Source organism: Musca autumnalis, unplaced genomic scaffold (assembly GCF_047663935.1).
Source record: "Musca autumnalis isolate F117 unplaced genomic scaffold, ASM4766393v1 scaffold_3, whole genome shotgun sequence".
Taxonomy (NCBI): Eukaryota; Metazoa; Arthropoda; class Insecta; order Diptera; family Muscidae; genus Musca; species Musca autumnalis.
In genome coordinates this window covers 74,603,909-74,622,771 of record NW_027411866.1, presented here as the reverse complement: position 1 = coordinate 74,622,771, position 18,863 = coordinate 74,603,909, and the positions used below count along the sequence as shown (strand labels likewise).

Here is an 18,863-nt window from a genome sequence, read left to right as displayed (position 1 = left end):
TATTAATTTAAATTTGTTCCAAAAGTACGGGAATGTAAAAATTACAATTTTTGTAAAAATTCTGCTGACATTTATCTGCAAATCGGATGCCAGCAATCGCGATGTCAGATTAGCCAAACTTGTCAAGTAGAAAATAAGTGAATGGCATTTTTTCACTGTCATAAGTTTGGGAAGAACTTTTGCTATTTTTGGACCACTTTTCCAACAAAAATATTCCGGAGCCTAACTAAAGAAATTTTCTAATCTATTTGACCCTTTATAGTACGTTTATATATAACCGGATTTAACAAACCCACTGGGTTTTAAATGTCAATTCCATTACACATACGTCAAACAAATCCTGATAATGAAGGTTAACCTCCCAAAAAGCTCTAATATAAACAGCATATTAACATATAAAAAGTGAAGCTCTATGTTCCATGTGTTTTTGCAAAACGGGATAGCTATGAAGATACATCTACCATTATTATTGTACCATGCCATTTGACGTTTTAAGCCATGCCTGCAGGGTGGAATTTTTCAGTGATTTTCATACCTGGCCTACCTCTACCTTATTGTACCATGGTTTAACCTATGGATTTGACAGTTGAAATCGAGTGGATTTCGTAAATGTAAACCAAGCATAAGTTTACATTTACGAAATCCACTCGATTTCAACTGTCACTTTTGGTCTGTTCCAGTACTACACATTTCTACACATTTTTACTCCGATAACCGATTTTTCCTTTATGTTATCGAAAAAAAATAGCAAAAATGTGTAGAAATGTGCAGTACTGGAACAGACCATTTCATAGCTCAAGCGTCAAATGAAATCTCATCTGGATTTCATTTGACGTTTAATACCCCGGTTACACTATTATAGGTTAACCCACTGGGTTTAATAGATCCAGTGGGTTAATCTTTGCTGGTTACACTTAGCTTTTCGAGGATATAAACTGTCAGCTGATGTTTGTTTACGTATACATACAAAATAACTAATAAAGTCGTGTTTTACACTTTTACAATTTCTCGTATGAGATATCGTCGCCTCTTTGCTCATATTGGTATATTTTACACACAGGGATACATTTTTGTATCATGGTATCAAGAGTACTTTTTGTTAAAAAAGTGTCTAATTTAAAAAAATAAATAATTTTATGATTTTCAAATAACTTTAGATTTATTAACTCAATAAAATCTCATGCGACCAATCGTAAACGTGTAAAACACGACAAACTCTGTTGCAAAAACAGTTGCAAATTTTGGTACTTTTTGAGTAGAGTTGGATTTTTTTTGCACAAATACCGAATACAACACTGTTTTTTTGGTGGATTTGTGCCGGATTTAAAATAAACCCAGTCGTGAGAGGATTTAATTTTTGTATGGCAAATCTGGTCAGATTTGACCAGATTAAGCAATAAATCCACATAAAGTGGGTTAACCCGGCAAAAAAACTGTAGTGTAACCGCACTATAACCTATGGATTTGACAGTTGAAATCGAGTGGATTTCGTAAATGTAAACCAAGCATAATATAAACATTAGAGCTGGCAAAAAATCGATGGCACCATCGATAATATCGATTATTTTTTAAAAATACAATATCGATAGATAGTTTTGTTCATCGATATTATCGGATTAACCTAAAATTCACTGAAATTTACAGAAATTGGCGGGTTTTCGGGTTTGTTGATGTAAGAAAGTAAGTTGGTAGTCACACGTACAAATTTTTCGAAAAAGAAAAATGTATTTTTTCTAAATAAAATCAATTGTTTATTTTCTCCTTTTTGATTTCTGTGAACTATTTGTGCAAAATGTCAACAAAATCGAAGACATTTTCGCCATTTTCATTTCCAAATGAATGGTGGTGACAAATTAACGATAATATCGATAGCAATCGATTATTTAAACTATTATATCGAAAATATCTAATGTTGGGAATATCGATGGTTTGCCAGAACTATCGTGAGCCCACTTATGCCTTGTTCAGACTGGCGGTAATTCACTCACTATTCGTTGTTCGACCCCAAATTACGATACAATTACTTCATGTCCAATACAAAATTTTGATAACGAACAACAATTTGTGTACATTGTTCAATTTAAATTACTCTCAGAACGACGATGAAATATGTCCCATCTCTAACAAATGGGAGAATTTATCGAAATAAATTAATTATGACAGTCATTAAAAACCCAAACATTTTTAGAAAAACTGCAAAACATGAATAAAAAGTTAAGGGTTTAACGTCTAGTATACATTTAAATCATCGCAAATTTTCTCTTTTATTTTATTGCAGTTGTCTAAATTCAAAATTGAAAAATTTGTTGAAAACACAACAATTTTTAGAAAAAAGGAAATAGATGAATGAAAATTAATGAACTAAACATTTTATATAGATGCAGAAGCAAGATGGTTGTGTTTCCTTCTTAATTCCACACACATTTCTTGTCCATTAGTTCAAAATCGCGTAAGAAATCAGAAACAAAAAGGAAACAAATAACTGAAAGTCCGTATACACAAAAATTGTATTGACATGTCTCTCTCTCATTAATTTTGAAAATAGAAACATATAAAAATATATTGAAAATACAAAATTATTCAGAATTTATGGAAGAAATGAATGAAATGTGTGTAGTTAAATATAGAAGATAGATTTGAAGGAAAGTCTATTGCTTTTTCTCTTTATTTATTGTATATTTTATGTGTTTACGGTTCAAATTTTCGTGAAAACAAGGAAACAAAATCGAAGGAAATTTTGTTTATGTTTCTGTTAATTACGAATGGTGTCGTGGAAACGGGTTAATTCGTGTACGTCGTTCGACAGGCGAACAACGTAATTGAAACGCTCGTCTGAACATGACATAGTAAGTAAGTAAGTAAGTAAAATTTATTGAGACTTTTTTCCATTCGATTACAATTGATTTGAACTTATCGATAACAATAATTAATCGTAGAACTATATCGTTTTATTCTACTACACACTGTCAATCGTAAAGGCTACGTGCCAAAGTGAATATGTTTACGTACATGATTGGTCTGTTCCAGTACTGCAAGAATCTACTAATTTTTACTACTTTTTCCGATAACATAAAGGGAAAATTGTTATCGTAGTAAAAAGTAGTAGCTTCTTGCAGGTTCTGGAACAGAGCATATATGTAAACAAACTAACAAAAACGTATAAGAAGACTTGCTCGCGGTCTTATCTTTAACAGATAGTGCGACATTGTGCACAAAATACTTAAAAATAATCAACAATTAAATAATCAACAATAAAACTTAACATCAATTTGATGTTAAAAAAACATAACGACTTTATGTTAGAATAATATTTCTATCGTGAAATGTAAACTACATAAATAGTGCATCTGCGAAAATGTATGGTAAACAAGTGCATATTGCGAAAGCAATGATGAAAACAAACAAAATGACTTAGTGTGAAATATTAAAGCTTGATTAAAGATGAATAAGCTATATAAGTCGATGGTCAGACTAGCAAGGTTTCTTGAAACCAATTTCGTTAAAATTTCTTTTCAAGTTTCGTTAGTGTCCACACACGTTAAAGTGAAATTTCAGATTTTTTCGTGTCCTCTTTATTTTACCATTCGCGTTTGTTGTGTTTCTCATACCAATAAAAACAAAACAAACATAAATAAACTAAAAACAGCACAAAATAATTAACATTTATAATTAAATTAATATTAATACATAGTTAAATTTTCACTATTTTATTAATTTAATGTTTTTATTAAATCTTTTTATGCTTGCTTTGTTCTTAACGTTTGCTTGAGAAAATAAAAATGAAAAAAAAAATGGAAGAAAAAATCTTGCAACGAACAACAAGAAGAGGCAACACAACAAACACAGAAAACCATGTACATGGGTTTCACTATTTCGTACCCCTCGCCTATAAACTTGACGTCGCCATGTTGAAATCGTGCTAGTCTGACCATCGACTAATAGTATAATAAGGTACGATGTGAGATATTTTTTTAATCTAATAAATACTAAATAAAATATCACAGTATTTAAATTTATCCTCTGTGTGTTCCAGCAGATGTCTTGGCGTAAAAGTCTGGTAATAAATACAGATTGAGATCGCTGTCAATGTTCTCATTTATAATGCCAACTGGCGAAAGATATGAAACTTCCGTCCAGTTAATGTTTTCTTCGGAATAATAAATCTCACTCAAAAGGTTATTTTCATGTGATGCCAAGTTATCCACAAATCTTTTTTGGAGACCAAGGGCGTATCTGCAGAATGGTATAATATTGGCAGAATTATAAATATATTGATTGGAATATCGCTTGGTGGGGTTTTGATAATTTTTCCCAACGCACTTTCTAATAATCTTCCTCTCAAATATCTCTATCTCCTTGGCTATAGTTGGGGAGATTGTAAACCAAATCGGAAAGCCGTAGCTAAGGATTGGTCGGATTGCCACTTTATATAATAGTAGTTTGGTATTTTGTGGCAGATACCTGTTGCATAATAATGATGAGAATCGTCCAGCAGTCTTTTTGGCTTTCTTGAGTGAAGCTCTGGCGTGATCATTGAATTTAAATAACTTATTGATATTTATCCCCAAGTATTTAAAACAATCTTTAAATGGAATTTCAACCCCATCGAGTTGCAGATGCAGTACCTTAGATTCCGGAACCACTGATCTATGACACTTCCCTGACTGATTTCTTATGCATATAGCTTCCGATTTAGTTGCATTTATTTTAATTCCCCATCTTTTATAGAATGCATTAATTTTTCCAAGATGATAAGCCGCATCAGTAAGAGCATGTATAGGTGAGCTGTTGTGACTATATATGAGGCAATCATCAGCATACAATATCGCCTTTGAATTATCGGTTTGATGTGGAAAATCATATAAAAAGAGATTAAAAAGTAATGGCGACAGTACACTGCCTTGCGGTACGCCACTCTTGACATCTCCAAAGCCAGACATACAATCATTTATGAGGACCGAAAATTTCCTATCTGTCAGGAAGTTTAGGAATATTTTTGTTAAAAAAGGATCAATATTGAGTTGAATCAATTTATAAATTATGCCTTTATGATACACGGAGTCAAAAGCCTTTTGGATATCCAGGGATATGGCTACCGTACAAACTTTCTGTCTCAGATGACTCGTTACGTCATTATGGAGTTTCAGCAATGCGTGATTTGTAGAATGTGCTGCCTGGAAGCCAAACTGGAATGAAGATATTGGGTGTATTATAAATTCGCTCATTAGCTTATCGCGGAGAATACGCTCGAAAATCTTGCCAACATTTGATAATAATGATATCGGGCGGAAGTCTTCAGGTGTAGAGCTGTTATATTTCTTTTTTATTGGAATAATTTTCCCAACTTTCCATGATTTTGGAAAGTAGCCGTTATTTAGACAGTTATTGAAGATTATTGTGAGAAATTTTATGGCAGAATCAGGGAAGTTTTTCATCACGAAATTGGAAATACCATCTATACCGCTAGATTTCTTCCTGTTTACATTGGAAATGTGTGATTTGACGGTAGCAATATTAGTGAAATGGTAATTGTCCGGGTTTTGTACTGCGTTAAATTCCTCACTAAATGAGTATATATGATTGGAGACAGACTGCAAATGACTTCTGATAAGATTTTCGATGTTAGGAAATGGCATTTCCGGGATATTCTCTTGAAAAATATCTGCATAATAGTCATGAAAGACATTTGCTATCCCATTGTCAGATGTCACAACCAAATTATTCTTATATATTTTGTCGCAAAAAGGTGCTTTGGTTTTGCCCACAATTTGGTAAACTTGCTGAAAGGCCGATGGTCCCGGCTTGATATTTTCCAATTTTTGATTAAAAATGTTAGCTTCTTCTTGTTTTACCAAATCTCTAATTATCTGTTTAAGGAGTTGTACTTGTTTGGACAAAATATTGTACTCTCTACTCAATCTGTTGCCGTCCCTGTGAAACAATCTCTTGAGCTCCCTTTGCCATTGATGTTTAATTTTGTAAAATTTCTTTATATTTTCAGGTAGAGGCATTTTATGGTCTTTGATTTCAATTTTTTTACAATGTTGATCGTGTACACAATGAAAGGTATCCTCAAAATTCTTGATATATTCGTCTATTTCACTATTAATGAGATTTCTATTTGCAGGAGGCAATATTCGACTTGTTGCATTTTCAAACTGTTGGCGGTAACTATTCCAGTCTGTCGATTTGTATGATGTGATTTTGTGATGAGATCTTTGAATAATACTGCCCGAATCAAAGTTTACTTCTAGCTTAAGGGGAAAATGGTCCGAGAATGATGGAAGACTCGAAATTTTGATATTCTCCGATTGAATGCCGATGAGGCTGGGACTGACGAGGAAATGATCCAAGAAAGACGGTCCATTTGGATACGACGGGGTTGAATCACAGATTCGAGTGACGTCAGTACAGTTGTCTAGAAGCCAATTATGAAGGGATTTGCCGTTAGAATTATCCATGACATCACCCCAAGAATTGTGCCTGGCATTAAGGTCACCGCCAAAAATGAAACCATCGTAATCTGCTGTCGACGAAAGACAACCGTCCAATCCAGCGATTAACTGCTGAGTGTTACAGTTACTAGGAATGTAAAGGGATCCAAGCAAATATTTACTTAAGATGTTGTTTCGTTTGGTTTCAATATCTATAAATACTGCATTAAAAGTAACATTCTCAACTACAACACGCTTATAATTGAGTGTTTTCTTTAGCAGGATTGCTACCCCAATAGGTGAATGATCATATATAAAGGTATAATTATTTATATTTACTCCTCTTTGCCTACGGAGATGACATTCCTGGATGAATGCAATATCAATATTGTTATCTGACAGGTATTTACTTAGTTCAATTTGGCGGCTGCGATCTAAAAGAGATCGAACGTTGAATGTGAGTAGCTTAAGCGACCTATGGTCCATAAGTTGACTGAACTTTTCTTAAAATACGCAAAAATTCATTCTTTGCGTCAATCTTTGACATGTTGTTGAATTCAGCTAAAAATATGTTTATCTCTTGTTCAAGAGTAAGTTCCTCTGGTTGAAGGAATACGTCGGCTAGTTTAAGGAACTCGTTGACAACTGACGGTTTGGTATTGTTGTGTTTTGTAGGTTGAAGAAAGCTGGCAAACGTTTTGTTTGGAGTAACTGCAGAATGTGGTAAAACTTTACTTACATTTTGTCTTGCAGCTTCTTTGATTTTAATGACGTTTTGTATTTGTTCTTTCCGCTTTGCAGCATACTTTTTAAAGATGGGGCAGCCCCGCCAATTAGCAGTGTGGCCAACTGCGTTACAGTTTATGCAGAAAGGTTCACTTGCATCTGTCTTTTTCCTCTGGCACTCTCCAGGTAGATGCTTCTGATCACATTTTACACACTTATATTCTGAACCACAGTTTTTAGCTACGTGGCCCCAGCGTTGGCACCTACGACACTGAATCTCCATTTTTGTCTTTTTTGGTTTTTCCCATGTAACAGGTTGCTTTTGTATTTCTCTAATATGGGAAATATCTGTGATTGATTTGCCTGGTACCAGTGTTACTAATAGGAGACCTGTGTCCGTGTGGTTTTTAATTGATCTAGGTGTTGTGAATTTGGTGACTTTTGATACGGCATTGGGTATTAATTCATCAAGAGATGTTTTTACGGTATCAGGATCGAACATGACATAATGTACCATGCCGTATGAACGGGTTAATTCGTCTACATAATTATGAGAGCGAACAACGTGATACAAATGCTGGTATGAACATGGCATTACTGAATTGATATCGATAATTTTGTGGTGCAAAAGTTATCGAAATAGTCTCATCACAAACCATGCTATTTTTATTCTTTTCGTTTTTGACATTCGACACGGCATGTTTAAGTAGTTTTACGCCACGAGTTATATATCGTAAAATTTAAATTATTTCATTAATATAAACACCGGGCCAACATGCCGAAAGTTCGAAGTACTTCGGGGGCTCCCCGTAAACAGGGGTTCAACAAGTCCAACCATTCCATGAACCCCGAAAGACCCAAAACTGGCCTTAAGGGAGTAGCTAATCCAAGAACAAAGGGTACCATCAAGCGGTTGCAGATGTACAGAAATTTCAAAGCCAAGAGGGATCGTAATGGTAAAATTTTAACTCCAGCACCCTTCCAGGTAAGCGAGTATATGGAATAACCCGTAGCATGAACAGATCTGATATCTTGCGTTTTATTTTTTTGCAGGGTCGTCTTCCCTCTGGTACTATGGCAAGAGTTGAACCAACACCAAAATGGTTTAGCAATTCTCGCGTCATATCCCAGTCAGCGCTGCAGAAATTCCAGGATGAAATAGGAAAAGCTGTCAAAGATCCATATCAGGTTATTATGAAACCCAGTCAATTGCCCATAACACTGTTGAATGAAACAGCTAAACATCAGCGGGTTCATCTTTTGGAAACAGAAAGTTTTGAAAGTGTTTTTGGGCCAAAGAAACAAAGGAAACGAGTAAATATCAAGGTTCGTGATTTGGAAGACTTGAGCCGTAAAGTCGAGGAACAAGCGGATGAATATGATGCCACAAAGGATGTTGATTTGGTACGAGAAGATACTGGTGTAAAGGATGCCCAAAGAGATTGGGTATTTGCTGCTGGTCAGAGTAAACGTATTTGGAATGAACTACATAAAGTGGTAGATGCCTCAGATGTCCTTCTACAGGTTCTAGATGCCAGAGATCCCATGGGTACACGTTCCAAATATATTGAAGAATTTTTACGCAAAGAAAAGCCCCACAAACATTTGTTCTTTATATTGAACAAAGTGGATTTAGTTCCTGTGTGGGTAACCCAGCGTTGGGTAGCCATATTAAGTGCTGAATATCCTACCATTGCTTTCCATGCTTCGCTGCAACATCCCTTCGGTAAAGGTGCCCTTATCAATCTGTTCCGTCAGCTGGGTAAACTACATATAGACAAGAAACAAATCAGTGTTGGCTTCATTGGCTACCCCAATGTGGGAAAGTCTTCAGTTATCAATGCCTTGAGATCAAAGAAAGTTTGTAAAGTTGCTCCCATTGCTGGCGAAACAAAAGTTTGGCAGTATATTACGCTGATGAAACGTATTTTCCTCATTGATTGTCCTGGTGTTGTTTATCCCTCGGCTGAAACTGACACCGAAAAGGTTCTCAAGGGTGTTGTTCGTGTGGAATTGGTAACAAATCCCGAAGATTATGTTGAAACGGTATTGCAACGCATTCGCCCTGAATATATCTCTAAAACCTATAAAATTGAACGTTGGTCTTCGCATATAGACTTTCTGGAGCAGTTGGCAAAGAAATCGGGCAAGTTACTGAAGGGCGGAGAACCTGACATTACTGTGACGGCACGTATGATACTAAATGACTTCCAAAGAGGAAAATTGCCATTCTATATTGCCCCTGAAGGTTATGAAACACCGAAATCCCATGACACCGAAAAGGTGGAAACTCAAAAGGATGAATCCGAGGAGAAGGCTGATGAAAAATCTGAAACAGCCACTGTTGTAAGCGAATCTGTGAAAAAGGCAAAAGAATTCAAACAACTACAAGATTTCCGTAAAATCAAAGTGGCTGTTGATTTTGTGGAGGATGATATCAAAGAATTGGATAAAATCGATTTGGAACTTTTGGAACAACAGAAAGCTGAAAGAGCAGCACGCAAAAAGGCACGTCTACTCAAACAGGGTGAAGACGATGAGGATTCCAGTGATGGTGCTAGTGATTTCTATTCAGAAGATGAATACGATGAAGATCTTAAGAAGGTTGTGCACAAAAAGGCCGCACCGAAGAGAACCAAAAATGTTGCCATTACATCATCTGGTAAATTTAGGGTGCGTGAAGAAATTGAAGATTCGGGTAGTGAATCAGATGGGCCATCAGCTCCTCCCGCCAAAAAGAAATTGACAGCAAAACAAAAGCGCACATTGGAGAGACAGGAGAAACGTAAGAAAGTCGGTAGCAATTTCTATGAAGTTACAAATGTTAAAAATCGCAATCGTAATAAGAAGGCGAAAAATTAAGTAAATTAACAGTTACTTTTCTTAAGACCCTGCGTATATTATAAAATGTACCATTTTTACTACATTGGTTATTACTACTCTACTCTTTTAAACTTTTATTAGCTATAAGGCCAGAATAACAAATAAAGAATGATTTATTTTGTTAAACGAAAGCCGTGTATATTAGTTGAATGATATGGGACTCCTATGTGAGGAGAAGTTTTACGTGGCTAAAGAATACTTAAGAAATGTGGGGGTTGCTAGTAAACGAAAATGATCTTACGTAGTTCCACGTTTTGGTGCAGTCCTAGACAAAATTTGTCGATATACCATTTCTATTCAAGTGGTAAATAATGTCATTGGAAAATTACAAGTTGTTAGAAGGGCTTGGGATAGCGACAAAAGGCTAAGAGTTTAATAAGTTTTGGAGATTTTCCGACTTGCGTCCACCAATGCAAATTGATGGGTATTATTCTGAAAGTTAAAGGAGAAAACGCACCGAGAATTTACGTTCAGAATAACCCCCGAAGTGTCAACTGTTCTGTTCCACGAGATAAGTTTTTTACACGACTACTACACGCTGTTCAGGGACGTACGCAAGGTGTTTTTAAGGGGGGTCGTATTTGTTTGACAGGTTCAACATTGTCATGTTTATCAGAGCTAGCTTTGTGGGCAAGTATCTGAAAATGTAAGCGGATACGTCGCGGATGTTGTTACCTGATAAAATTATCATCTAATAATGCCGTTGCGGACACATGTCTCTTTAATCCAATGTTCTACCAAACTATTTTTTGGCAATGCATCATAAGATAGTTGAGCGTTCGACCTACATTTCAAGATTGTTATTGGTGCCTTACTGTCAGTAACCTCGTTCTCCATATACATGAGTCCACGTTCGTCATCTGGAAATATCCGGTAGCGATGCATTGCACATTATTTTCAATTGTTTGTTAACCTCTCCAATGAGGACAGATTTGCTGATTGCTTCATATGTTGCAACGAGAGTTTCCTTGTCCTCACCCCAATCCGTGCCCGTTAAAGTTTTAAGCACCTTATTTCATACTTCGACACTGGATTTCACGTGGAGGAGGTTATGGAATCTGACAATGATGTTTGAGAACGTCCTTTATTTCCTTTGTACAGAGTGCTGTTATTGTTGTATTAACAGTATCCCGGCTCCAATGTTGCAACTCTCCAGTTTGTTCTATCTCCAGTTCTAGGAATGAGGCTGATTCGATGGGTTGTAAAGATGGTTGAAAGATTGTAGTGTATCGTGAGTGGCTGTGCCGCATACTGGGCAGATGTTTTGCGCAGTGTCATCGATCCTTGACGCTCCTCAGCTGCGAAAGATGGGGAATGTTCTGCGTGGACCACACCCGATAGTTGTTTATGGTATCTGCTACTGCATCTGTCTGAATTCTGTTTAAACCTGCTTGATCGGCTTGTTGATCTAGGGGTTCTTTCTTGCAATGTTGGACTTCTCTTTCTAGATCATGAAAATCCATCCTGACATGCCTGGGTGGGGACCTATCCCTTTCACGGAACCCCCGAGCAAGTACTGCAACGAGATCATACCATTGTGTTGCTGTACTGGAAAAATCATTGTGTCCTCCGTAGAAGGCATGAGGAGGCTCCCTATTGCAGTTCTCAGGGCGGCATTCTGACAGGTTTGTATATTTTTCCATCGCGTTGCACTTATTTTATGACGATGAGAATGCGTCCCAAATGATCGACTGAGATATTGGTAGTTACTGGTCCTTTGTTAGGAACTCAAAAATGTTACAGAAATATGTTACATTAGAAAAATTCAGCATTTGTTCATACAAAATCATAGTTAAATAATTTTCACAGGAGTTTTTGTCAAACGTCCTCCAAGATTAATCCACATAAAGCCACTGGTCTTTTAAAGGCCACAAAAAATGGTTGCAAAAATTGACGTAATACTCGGGTATTTCCACATATTTTTGTGTTTTTTTTGCATATTGTTATAGTATAGTTGTCTGTTATCTATCATTTGCTAGGAATGTACATTGCTGCTCAAAACATTTGCAACTCAGATGCCTATATCCCATTTAGACTATTTTTAAGGACATTTTATGTTTTGAAATATATTTATTTTTGCAATTTGATTCTTTATTGACCCTACTTTCAATATTTTAAAATGATTATTCAGTTCTTAACACTTATGTTACAAAAATGTGTGAAATGTCGGAGGATCACGTGTTTTAGCCTGCTCAAAACATATGCAACTCCTGGTTCGGATATTTATTACCTAATTTTTGTTGAGTTTTTTGTATTGATTGGCATTAGATGGTTTCTAACTAGAAGAAGGGGGCAAATAGCTTTCATGAAGAATACATTTTATGCCGCCTATGTTTAATTTTGACAGACAAGTATGCCGAAAGCAAGACATTTCTATTTTTTTAATAAAAACAAAATTTATGGTCCGAAATTTGTATCAAAGATATGAAACATGCTTATTTCTGAAAATTGTGGATCCAACGCAGTCCAGAAATAAATATAAGAACATGAAAATATTTAAAATTGAGCCGTAAAAAATACTCAAATTGCGATAAGATGGGAAGGAGGAGAATGTACAACTAGATATACTGAAGGAGATAATCAAATAACGATGCGAATTATTAAGCAGATCCCTCAGAGGTCATCAATAGACGTTAAATAACGGCTTTACATCGATAAATCTATACAAAATCCTCTGATGCATACCATAGATACCGGTGTACCAATATGGGCAAATTTTAGGAAAACAGTAATTTCCAGGAAAAGTTCAATTTTTCATATAAATGTTGCAAAAAATGTTTTGAATTGATTTTGGATTTATAAAATCGAGTATTTTTCGTCGACTTAAATCAATATTTGGGTTATATGACTTCAAAAATGTACTTGATCACCAAGTCGAGTTCCGGGATCCTAAAATGGACTATACTCTATTAAATATTTAATAAAACTTTAGTATTTAATAATTATCCTTAGAGACAGGATTCAAAAGGATATATTAATTTATTTAGTTACCTGGATACCTTTATGATGTGTCCAATAATAAATAAAAGGTTAAACACAAACTTCAGATTTTGAATCAAATTTTCTAAGTTGCAAATGTTTTGAGCAGGACCAGAAAAGAGTCCGAGCTTTGTTTCGTGTATTTTTGTAAAATAAGTGCAATTATTGCCAATTCGTTTTTAAATCTTTAAAAAGGGGTCAATAAACAATCAACCTACAAAAATATTTGCATTTTAAATCCATAAATTACCTCAGAACTATATAAAAAGTGAAGTAGTCATTCCAGTTGCAAATGTTTTGAGCAGCACTGTATAAGGGGATTTTCTCAATCAAAAATCAAGGGATTGGCATGTAATAATACACCTATATTATTCTCCAAAGTTTTCGGTGTTTTTAAAGGAAGTCCCGATTTCAGAAAAACTATACGTTTTAGAGAATTAAGGTTTTAAGGTTTAAAGTTCTCAACAACATCATTTGCAAATAAAATTGCAAGTTTTCTCACAAAAATAAATTCTGGGCGCTAAGTGATTTAAAAATAAAAATGTGAACTGAACAAAGTTAGATTTTTTTCTCACCCAGAACAGAGTGATATCTTGTCTGGAAATGTTTTGTCCCACATTCCATATTAGTGTATCGACCAGCACTTGGACTATTATGTACAGTTTGAGCAATATAATTTTTGGCCCCGAAAGAAGCCAAATTTCAGCTAATTCGATGGTATAACGAATGGATAATAAACTATAAACAATAATTTAGTCGAATCAGAGAAATTCAGCCCGCTGGATCCGCTATGCATATTCATAATTTCAAAATCGCGTTTGAACCTACTCCAAAAATATTTTATTTAAATAATTTGTCTTTTCATTTGTGTTTTTTTTTGTTTGTTTTTGTTTATTGTTGTTCTTGGTGTTTTTTTGTTTTCAAAACATATAATTATTATGAATTAGCAGGCACTGGAGATCCCGATGCCGCATTACTTGATGACAATGATGACGATGTAGGCGAAGACGCTGACGAAGTACCCATTACTGATGCATTCTCCTGTGCAGCTCTGGTTATAACAAAGTTTTCAATCTGTAATGGAGAGTAAGGAGAGAGAGATTTTATATTTTTCTAATTCCAGAATTATGCATATTTGAACTCACCATTTTCTTAATATAGTTGTATAAGTTCTTATTGCTTGATGTGGAAATAACATTTTCTGCCCTATATGGCGGCGTAATGGTAACTTCTTTGAATATTTGTATATTTAAACCCTGCCAAGAAACTTCATTACACTAGCAAATAAAAATAATAATTAATTTTTGTTTTAAATTAAATAATATAATTATACCTTAAATTGCTTAGCAATCACTCTGTATAGTTCTTGTGCTTCCGGGCTTACATCAGCATTTTTCGACTTTAGATACGTTTGACGATGTTGTACTGTTTTGCGTAGCCTTATTTTCAACTAAAAACAACAACAACCAAACATCAACAATGAATACAGGAATTACTAAATACCACTAATATTCAAAATTTGGTGATATAAATAAATAATGCGTTTGTTCTTAAAGTTTATTGACCCCAAAAAAATATAAGGTGGTGTGAGAGAGATAAACTTTTTTGTGAAACCAATACATTAAGGTTTCTTTAGCGCATTGATATCTTTTTATGGATGAACTTAGAATAAATATTTTTTTTGTATTTCAAAATGTTGTACTCACTTGTTCCAAATTTAATTTTTGTGGATCTTCAACAAAGTTGCCATTACATTCCTTGATCACTTGAACATTGCTACATAATGAAAGATTCAATACATGGACATCGTTTAAATGTTCCGCATTTTTAGATCGGCATTCTGATTCGTTGATATTAAGTTATATATTAAGGAAACCAAAGATCTTTTTTCAAAATATGTATATATTTACAAAATTTATATAATAAATAAAATATAACAAAAACGCATGGGTAAGAATGTTATTTTGTGCTTTGCATACTTTACATACCCCAGATTAGGTTAGTTCTGGGTATATTTCAAATCTTTCCCTAAACAGAGGATTAAAATGTGGCTAAAACCTTACAAATGTCAACTAATTAGACACTTATATGAAGGTTGTTTATCCACCGCTAGGGAAGCCGATTGTTCATATTCAGATATATGGCTAAAACATTCAAAAATATGCAAAATCGGGAGCTGAATTGATATATGTTCTATATTTTAACGTTGATTTATATCAATATTTTCGAAGATTAGATCTTTCCATCGGTAGAAAAGACGAAATGCGAAATTGCAGCCATTCCTGTTAATCTGGCTTCAAAAATACGAGAAATTAGGGACAAGAAAAGTTTCTGCCTGAAGGAAGTACCAAATTTCATGGTATATGACTAAAACCTAAACAAATCAGACTGACATCACTACCTTAAGTTTTTTAAACAGATCTGCAGTTTTGAAGAGTATGAAATTTAATGTCATCACAATCCGCATACGTTACGATCTCAATGCCTTCTATAATTCCCCACCTTGGGGAACTCCCCCGGACTTCGGCCGGGGATTTAAGACTTTCACCCATGGACAAGTGCAAATCTAGGGAACGGGAACAAAATTTCCTTTAAAATCATAAATTTTTGTCTAAATAGTCGGGAATTTTCCGGTACTTCAGAGGCCCATATCTCTGGAAATATGTTATACATATACAGCTGCGGGAAAAATAATAGCACCGTGGCCTATATTCGTATATCTAGTCTATTTTCTCTACTATTACCTTATTGAATGAAGCGGTTCAGTGCATTTAGGAAAAGTGCTCTCTGCGTAATTTTTAATTAAAGAAATGTCGAACCAATTAACTTACATAAAAGTTATAAGCAAAATGCCTAAAATACTAAATTTTTTGTCGGTAAAAATAATAGCACTATTTCTTAAATCAGGGTCTTTGATGAATGTATTGGTGTAAATATTGATTGATTTCATATAAAGCGTTAATAAATGTATACTAGACATTCAAATATTAAATGTAATATAATTTATTAACAATAACAATATTAAATCGATAACAAACCGAGACTCCATGTCCTAACATAGTTTTTTGAAGATAGGTATTTTCCAAAAATGTTGTGAAAAATACTAGACCATTTGTTTTGTTTATCGTATTTTAATCGGATCTATAATTCCAGATCATTTTCTGTTGGCCTATGTCATAAAAACTGAATAGAACACGGCATTACCTTAGCTTAATAGCCCTTGAATCATTTCGCAGCTCACAATGTCTCGTATTTATCGGCATTACCCTGGGTCTCATTGTCCTGAAGTTTAATAAAAATCACGCTTTCTATTCCCTGTTGAATTATAATTTCTATTTTGTGTGAATTTTACAACAATTTATACTTCAACGTTTTATACTTCAGTTTTACATCCATACCAAAATGGGTGTGTGTAATCTGACTGATACACCAAATCCTCCAAGCCTGGATTTTTTTGAAAGTGAGAAATAAGTTATAACCAGAATTTATGGGTCTTCCGCCGTCGTTATGAGAACCTACTCTGAACTATAAAATAATTTTTACGCCCCATTCCCGAAGATATTATTTAGTTAATTCGTAGGCAGGATTACTTGACATTTTATAAAACTTATTATTTTCGTTGCACTATGCAGTAAAGATAAGATTGGACGCTTTCATGGAACATACGGGTGTAAATATGTTCTATGGACTGTTCCCTAAAATTGTCCATGCAAAACTTCATTTCCATGTCCTCATTGGAGCAAGATAGCTGATCTTAAATATATCTCCCCTCGCCTTTCCAAATAATAGTTTCAATTATTTTATTTTTTTGAGGGTTTTCGACATGTGCTTAAAGCTTTTTTGTTGAATTTGGGGCCAAGGATATTCCTCATCGGATTAAAAAAGGATATGCTCACATTTAGTGTATAATTTGACTTCATAAACTATCCTTTTTAAACATGCCTTATTTAAAAGGTGTCGCGGTTTGTTAGGCAAATCTTAACATTTTTGTCAATTTTTTCCTGTTTAAAATTAATTTTTTATAATGTTTTATCAATACAAGCTTGTAAAGAAAAAAGATTTACTGATAAACCCTTCAAAACGCTAGTTAACTAATGGAAACTAAGATCGGTGCTATTATTTTTACCGCAGAATTTTCGAGTTACCTGAACTAATTATCTTATAAAATTACATCAGGTAGTAATATACAGGAAATATTATTTTCCTCAAAGAGTTTACCCTCACTACGAAGTTTCAACGACGTGTCAACAAAATAATTTTAATAATATGAGAAATATAACAATATTATTGGAAATATGCATAGCTGTGCTATTATTTTTACCGGCACTGTATATTTGTGATCAGGGTGACGAGAGCTACCTGTGAAAAAAATTTGGTCCCGATCCGAGCTTAATGAAAACATTCAACTTAAGCGTCCTATCAGACTGACCATCTATAAGGGTGTGAAGTAGGAGATTTGATTGACCATATAAAACCCCTTAGCTAATTTCTTAATACTATTAATAAACTGATATTATCAGTACACATTTTTTACAAATACAAAATAACAACTTTCACCAAAATCAATATTCAAGAAGCTACTACAACAGCTGTTTAAGTGAGATAAAGTTTTTTTGTTAGCATTGATTAAATTAATAACCAAACCAACAACACACGGGTTAAGCGGTGTCAGCTTATAAGATTTGTTTTTACGCATTTTTGCTTTCTTATTGTAATGTTGTTTTTTGTTTTGAAAAGGATACTTAAGATGAGCATTTTTGTGTTATGGTCAAATGCTAGAACTTCTCCCTCGAATTCCTCATTGAAGCAGGTCGTGCACATAACCGTCGACCCAATACTGAAACAATCGTTAACTGCGGCCATTTTTAATTGTTGTCGTTGATTGTAGCCTGCCTATCTATCGATGTTGTTGGTGCTGGATGATGCAGTTGGAGGGGGAGGAGTACGTGACTATGTGCAGCGCTGCGCTGAACAACAACACCAGTCGCACGCAATGCAAAATTTGCTTGTTGATGATGATGGGATGAATGACGACGATTTTCCTTGCACTCAATCTTAATTGAAAGTATAGCGCTGTGTTTTTCCCCTATTGTCGTAGCTTTCCGTATGTATTTTCACAACTGGAAGGAGGATAGGATTCTGCAATCAACCGCCGCGCGTTCACAACAAAAACTTTTCACTTTTTTCTGGCGTTTGTTTTGTTCTAATTCGATCCGCGACGATGGCCCATACAACTTCTGCCAGCGTTTCTTGGTAACTTTTTTCGCGATTTCTTCAATTCTCCGAGTTTGTGTGTGTGCTCTTCTGTTTTCACTAATTTCTAGTTTTTACTTGAATTGTATTTGGAATAAATGCAATAATGTTTCGCAACAATTTCTCGAAATGAATTATTTAATGAAAACGTGTCGTCTGTCGTATTAACCATACAATTTTTGCCAGCGTTTTCCTAAAAACTTTATTTAATTTTTTTGTCGCACCGATCAGAGTTCCGAGCCATACTAAGGTTATCATTTACGGCGGCAATGAAATATGTAAACGACGGCGATTAAATAGGAACAAAGTCGGGCGGAATTGTATTTATGCGGCGACGACTTTGGCAGCCAAAGTTTGGCTATTATGCCGGGCATACACTATGGGCATGCAGGACAGCAACCGATGAACCCTTGTGTAAGTGTGTGATTGAATAGTGTGTGGCATTCCTTCAATCCATATTGCAAAAATGATGAATTTTCCTCCAGAACTCGATTTTGGGTTGAAGTTTTCCAAATGTTTAATTTCCTCATAAATAATATTTGTTGTTTTCAAAAATTATTTGTTGGTTACTTGGAAGATAAACAAAAT

The 18,863-nt window shown here is 34.7% G+C and overlaps 2 protein-coding genes and 1 long non-coding RNA gene across 4 annotated transcripts; 2 read left to right on the top strand and 1 right to left on the bottom strand.

Annotated features, from left to right (window-relative positions):
* Window positions 1–5,972: 5,972 nt before the first annotated feature.
* LOC141399673 (uncharacterized) lies at window positions 5,973–6,685 on the top strand. The gene is made up of 2 exons (XR_012411898.1): window positions 5,973–6,066; window positions 6,128–6,685. It is a non-coding gene; the product is annotated as an uncharacterized lncRNA (long non-coding RNA).
* A 1,102-nt stretch (window positions 6,686–7,787) lies between these two features.
* Ns2 (nucleostemin 2) lies at window positions 7,788–10,174 on the top strand. Its single transcript, XM_073979639.1, has 2 exons — window positions 7,788–8,145; window positions 8,214–10,174. The coding sequence occupies exons 1-2, from the start codon at window positions 7,936–7,938 to the stop codon at window positions 10,020–10,022; spliced, it is 2,019 nt and encodes a 672-aa protein (XP_073835740.1). The 5' UTR covers window positions 7,788–7,935; the 3' UTR covers window positions 10,023–10,174.
* A 3,712-nt stretch (window positions 10,175–13,886) lies between these two features.
* On the bottom strand, window positions 13,887–18,558 carry Lsm12a (LSM12 homolog a). Of its 2 annotated transcripts, none has more exons than XM_073979638.1 (5): window positions 17,765–18,558; window positions 14,729–14,862; window positions 14,356–14,472; window positions 14,168–14,299; window positions 13,887–14,096 (listed from the first exon to the last, which is right to left on the bottom strand). In XM_073979638.1, the coding sequence occupies exons 1-5, from the start codon at window positions 17,883–17,885 to the stop codon at window positions 13,959–13,961; spliced, it is 642 nt and encodes a 213-aa protein (XP_073835739.1). In that variant the 5' UTR covers window positions 17,886–18,558; the 3' UTR covers window positions 13,887–13,958. The 2 variants fall into 2 exon arrangements, with proteins under 2 accessions (XP_073835739.1, XP_073835738.1); XM_073979637.1 differs by having other exon boundaries at window positions 14,729–14,868; window positions 17,765–18,027.
* Between the last annotated feature and the right edge of the window lie 305 nt (window positions 18,559–18,863).